At 29.3% G+C, this 6,156-nt stretch overlaps 1 protein-coding gene across 1 annotated transcript; it reads right to left on the bottom strand.

Annotated features, from left to right (window-relative positions):
* Positions 1-2,407: 2,407 nt before the first annotated feature.
* Positions 2,408-3,755, bottom strand: LOC148870415 (PEBP (phosphatidylethanolamine-binding protein) family protein). Its single transcript, XM_088967841.1, has 2 exons — positions 3,242-3,755; positions 2,408-2,836 (listed from the first exon to the last, which is right to left on the bottom strand). Exons 1-2 carry the CDS (start codon positions 3,668-3,670, stop codon positions 2,762-2,764), a joined length of 504 nt encoding a protein of 167 aa, XP_088823967.1. The 5' UTR covers positions 3,671-3,755; the 3' UTR covers positions 2,408-2,761.
* Positions 3,756-6,156: the final 2,401 nt, after the last annotated feature.

Here is a 6,156-nt window from a genome sequence, read left to right as displayed (position 1 = left end):
AATATAATATTAAAGATATACTCAATATTTTATTTTTATAAATATATAACAATATATATGTGCCTAAATTTTTTCTATTTTTGTGTCTCTTCATATTTTTTTATTTTTAAAATCTTTATTGCATCATTTCTCATCATTAATAAAAATACTTCTTACATTTTATATTTAATTTTGTTTAATATAATGAATAAACAATATTTTAAATATACCCAATTCTTTTTTGTATTATATATTTTATTTGTTTAACTTTTATTATTTAATTATAGAATTGTTTATTAACCCATTTAACCCCTGCTTTTAAAATAATTTTTTCGAAGTAATTGTCAAAATAATTATTTTTATATTATTAAAATAATATTATAAATTTAATTGATAGAATTTAATAATGATAAAAATATATCTTAAATATGATTTAATATAATAAGATATTATACCTTAAATACGAAATTTAATGAATATAAAAAAATAACAGTTTTATTTGCTTTCAATTATACATTCTATTTTCATCGTTAAAAAATGTTCCTTATTTATCATACTTACTTTTATTTAATATGACAAATAAATAATGCTAAAAATGTTTTCATTTATTTAATTTCTACATTTTTTTGCATTTTGCTTATTTCTAAATTTTATTATTTGATTGTGATAACATAAATTTTTTATTTTAAAATTTAATTTTATTTAATATAGTAAATATAAAATATTAGAAATGTTCTCAAATATTTTTAACAAGATTCCATAGTTTTTATTTTTTATTTTTGTGTTCTATTTTTTCAATATTTATTTTAAAAAGTTGAACCATTAATATACCTATTATCTAAATAAAAAATAACTTTATTTTCAAATCAATTTTAAATTATATTATATAAATAATTTTTATTTATTACACTTAATTTTTGTATGACATAATTAATTTATTCTTTTAACTATTTATATTTCTTTAATTTTTTTAAAATTTATTATTTAATATTATATCATCGATTAATGTATTTGATCCAAACACTAACCCACCACAAAAAAAAAAAAAATAAAATAATTTACGTTTTATTTTAACATTAAATGTTATATTACATTTCCAACATTGGTAAAAAATATTTTTATGTTTAATACTTATTTTTTTCAATATAATCAATATATAATATTAAAAATATACCTAATATTCTTATTTTTTATAATACTTATTTTTATCATTAACATAAATACTTCTTTCGTTTCATACTTGTAATAAAAATACAATATTAGAGATATACTCAAAATTTTTATATTATATATTTTATCTATTTTAATTTCTTATTATTTAATTAAGACATTGTCTATTAACCCACTAACCCCATATGATTGAATTATATACCCACTAAAAAAATAATTTTATTTTCAAATTACTTTTAAAAATATTTATTTTTATACTATAAAATTAATATTACAGCTTTAGTTAATAAAATTTAATAGTTAAAAATATATCTTAAATATAAAATTTAATAAGAAAAATATATCCAATTGATTTAAAATTTTATACTCTATTTCCATCATTATACTCTATTTTTATATTCTATTTTATCATTAATAATCATTTTATTTATTATACTTATTATTATTTAATATATAATATGTAATATTAAAATGTTCACAATATAAAAACATTTCTTATATTCACAATCTTTTAACTTTATATTTTTTTATATTTTATTATTTACTTTTGACAAAATGAATTTTTATATTTTATTATTTACTTTTGACAAAATAGATTTTAAAAATATAATTTTTATATTATTAAAATTATTAATTTATTTTATATAAATTTAATTAATAAAAATTAATAATGAAATATATATATATATATATATATATATATATATATATATATATATATATATATGATTCAATGAGAATGAAATATATTAAATATCTTAAATTTACCTTTCCTTGTTTTCATTTAATATATTACCTTATTTCCTAGCAATGGCAATAACCGTGATTGTAATCCCTAACAATCATAATTTGATTGTTATATATATATAAATAATAAATCATCAGATTGGGTCACGGTGAACTGATAAAATCAGTAATGTATGATAAAATTTTGTTTCTTTGATTACAAAATTCTTGCCATAAACTACATTCTTTTTAAAATGAAAAACTCAAATCCATAGCCATAGCACAAAAATTAAAAAAATTGAGATAGACTTTGCTGATCGAGTAAAATCTATTTATATATAAAATTTGTGATAACTTTCTGCAAAAACTCGACAATTTGCTATTTCATACCTCTACAACTTAATAAAATCTCTCTCGTAGCGCTTTCAGTAAAATAACCTTACTCTTTAGGCTAGTAAAGAGTACAACGTAAATGTATTATTTTATATGTGGGTTCAACAAAAGATATGAAATCCGAAAAACATCTGACTGATTGGTCAAAACCCTTTCCATATCATATCATTTTCCCTTGACCCGTAAGGAAATAAGAACGTGGCATCCATTTATTAATTATACAAGGGGCATTATATATATATATATATATAAATAGACTCAAACCAAAAAAAAAAAAACATCACTTTAAAACATACCGAGTCCCCCAATTAAAACATTGGGAGAAGGGATGCTTACTTGGTAAAGATTTACGTACTCAAAAAAGCATTAATTGCAAATGAACAGTAAAACCAACAATGGGGTGTAGCGTCGTATTCAACTGCAGCAGCTCTGGTGACTTGGTGACGAAAACTACTCCTTTGTCGAGCAAAGGAATCACTCCATCATCAGAACTTCAGAACACGGCTATCAACACCGCCTCCCCGATCACATGTCCTTCAATGGCTTCCTCCACCTTATCTTTTGTAACCTGCACCCACATTTCATTAACATAACCCTCCTGCATGTCCTACACTTCACTCTCGAGCGAGAACAGAGAGATAATATGGGCCTCTGATGGGCCCGGCCCGGCCCATTGTAAAATTTGTATCGTATTGACGAGTTGACGACCAACCTAAAACGTAGCCAGGTGCTCAGGTGCTGGATTAGTAGACTGCGCTGGAACCGTAGGTCCAGGCTGAGAAGTCAAATCATTTCAGTGATCATATTCATAATTAACCATCAGACCCATATGATTGATATAAGGATGTCTTTTTGAACAACATCCATTAATCCATATTGGATGGCTGTGATCATGCTCGGATCGATTTATTAAATTGTTCATCTTCATCCTATTTTAGGCTGGGAAAAGTCGGATCGGTGTTACGTAACGTACCTTGTTACCCAGGTGCAATAACTCGTCCAAGGCGTAGAGTTTGAACTCGAATTTGTGGCCATGCGATGGAAGCTTGGGCAAGCACCACCCACGGACCTTCCAGTCGTTGTTCCCTTCTTTAATCCCAGCAAATTCGCCTCCCGTATCCTCTTCCTTTCCAGAAAATCCTTCAGGGAGCCCCTTCAACGTTGGCGGTATGTTAACCACGACCCAGTGAGTCGTTGGAACGCTTGGCCCACTCGGCTCCGCCGGAGCGTCGATATCCTGCACCACAAGCGCCAGAGACTTGGTATCCTCAGGCACGTTGTACCATTCCATCGGTGGAGAAATGTTCTTCAGAGCTCCTTGTCCCTCTCCCGTGTACTTTCGCGGTAACCTTCCTTCGTGATCTATCGCCGATGACACCAACCTAAACTCGTCACTCGCCATTACAACAAATCCTTCTTTATTTTTCACTACAAGAAACCACAGATCGAGGACTCGAGATGCTACCGGAAGAGTTGATGAATCCTCCTCCACCTCGGAATTGTTTGTTTTTATACAGTCATGGAGCTTATTGCGACCTTGTCGGGCACGTGGCCCTTACAAATTTTTGCGTTGTCAAGAGATAGAAATGCCTAGGTGTTAATATGTTACTTGTCTACACGTGTAATGACACGTGCCATCTATCGAGCTATTTATTTTCTTTTTTTTTTTTTAAGGAAACTAAAATATAGAATGTGATTATGTGAATTGTGAAAGGTCATCGGTCATCTAGGTTCTTCTGAGTTCCCTTTGGTCATCTCCAGGAAATGATCCAGTGACAAACGCCAACGCGCTTACGTATGTCACCCTCCAAATACCATATCTTTTGCCTTGCCAGGTGGCAAAAGCATTAATCCAACTGTTATAGAAAACTGGTATTGTCGTCGTTAGGTACTTAGGTCCTAGGTTGGCAACATATATATATATATATACGTGGCATGTGACTTTTGCCCAAAATTGGGTAAAGACAAGGATCCAGATTGATCAAGAACCCATTGGACAATTAAACAATATATATTTTTTAGAGGAAAAGATGATGTATTGATCTCAGTCTCAGATATCAAAGGATACACTGGCTGTCAAGAAATGAGGACAAATTAACAGATCAAGTGAAAATAGATTAGACAATCTATAGGTTGAAACTGAACAATAAAGTCTATGACATTGTTGAGTAGTGCATTCATTGCACAATTTATTTGAATATTTATTCTGTATTTTTTTATGTTTATAATTTTTCTCATCTAAATTAATTAATTTATATATACATATTAAAATTTCGTTTGTGATTTTATGCATATAAGAATGAAATTTATTTATTACATAGTGAACTTTTATAATTACTTTCTTTGAATATTAATCTATCTTATTGAAATTTTATTTTTTAGTTTACTTCATGGTTATTATAGCCCTCTATGCCTAAATAAAACAATCTACCTCTGTAATATGCATATTTCCTACTTTATGTGTGTATACAACAAATTAAATTTATGGATTTATAAGTTTTTTATATATATTTTTGGCACAATTCGTTTCTTTTAATTAATATGATATATTTAAATTTTATTTTATATTTGTAGTGTTTTCCTAACTTTTAAATGATGAAGAATTAATGCCAACATAAAAGGGGTTCTATTAGAGTGGAGCAAAAGTGATCTCACAAAGCAAAACCCCATTTCACATGAAACAAGGGAAGTAAACACTGTTGCCTAATCGCCAAACCAAAGAGAGGTGAATTGAGTTCACCAAATAATTTTCACTTAAGGTCTCACAATTTCAAGAGTGTGTGAATGAATTAGGTGCTGTATTGCAAGATAATGAATGAAATATAGCATATTATTACAAGTAAGATGCATAACAACACCAAAGATTTACAGGAATTCAGCTCTCCCAACTTGCAAATACAATCAAATAACAAGCAATAAGCAGTAATCTTTGCTTCTAAAGGAGCACAATGTACGCTTGGGCTCAGTATGGCTTTTTGGAAGGCAATGTAATCTTGATTTTTCTCACTCAATACATTCAAGCTTAAGGGATTTCTTTCTCTTTTAAGCTCATGGGAATGTCTATTGACCTATCTTGTGTTTTCCTTGCTTTTCCCTATTTCTTTTTGTTCAATCTCTTCTCAATCACTTATTTTCTCTCTTTTTTCGCCAAAATTATATATCAAGGATTCAAAACAAGAGCTATATGGCCATTTGAATCCATTGATTCACGACTTCATTAATTGGAGAAGTACAAAGATGATTTTTGATTAATTTTGAGCCACCCAAAGAGAAAAGAGCCGCTAGAGCTCTTAGATACCTGTTAGAATTGAACTGTCAATCCAACAATGCGCTAGGACGTCGAGTGAGTAATATATTTTATTTTATTTTTACCAATTTGCACACTATTTATTAGGGATGGCAACGGGGCGGGTATGGGGCGGGGCACACACTCCCCGTCCCCACCCCGTAGCTAAAATGCCCGCACCCATCCCCGCCCCGTACCTGGTATTGGGGTGAAGACTCAACCCCATTCCCGGCCCCATTGGGGATGGGGAATCCCCGGCATATACCCGCCCCACAATCAATGATCTGGGGACGGGTAATCCCCGATATTTCCCCGCTCTGATGACTGTATTGAATAGCATTAAAAAATCAGAGTTGATTTGATTTACTTATATTCAGATTGAAACCAGTTTAGATACAATTGAGTATTGAATAGCATTAAAAAACCAAATTAAAAATGATCACATTACTGCATATACTATTGTTCAAAATTGACTCAAAATGATTTAGGAAAATAATCACATTACTGTATCTACTATAATCTGCTTCTGTCCAACATTTTCGGGAAATAATTAACATAGAGGACAATGTCTATAATGCCGTATAATAATACCAAGAGGGAAA

This window comes from Nelumbo lutea, chromosome 2 (assembly GCF_056320005.1).
Source record: "Nelumbo lutea isolate HS-2025 chromosome 2, American lotus-T2T, whole genome shotgun sequence".
Lineage (NCBI taxonomy): Eukaryota > Viridiplantae > Streptophyta > Magnoliopsida > Proteales > Nelumbonaceae > Nelumbo > Nelumbo lutea.
This window is presented reverse-complemented; position numbering and strand designations above follow the sequence as displayed.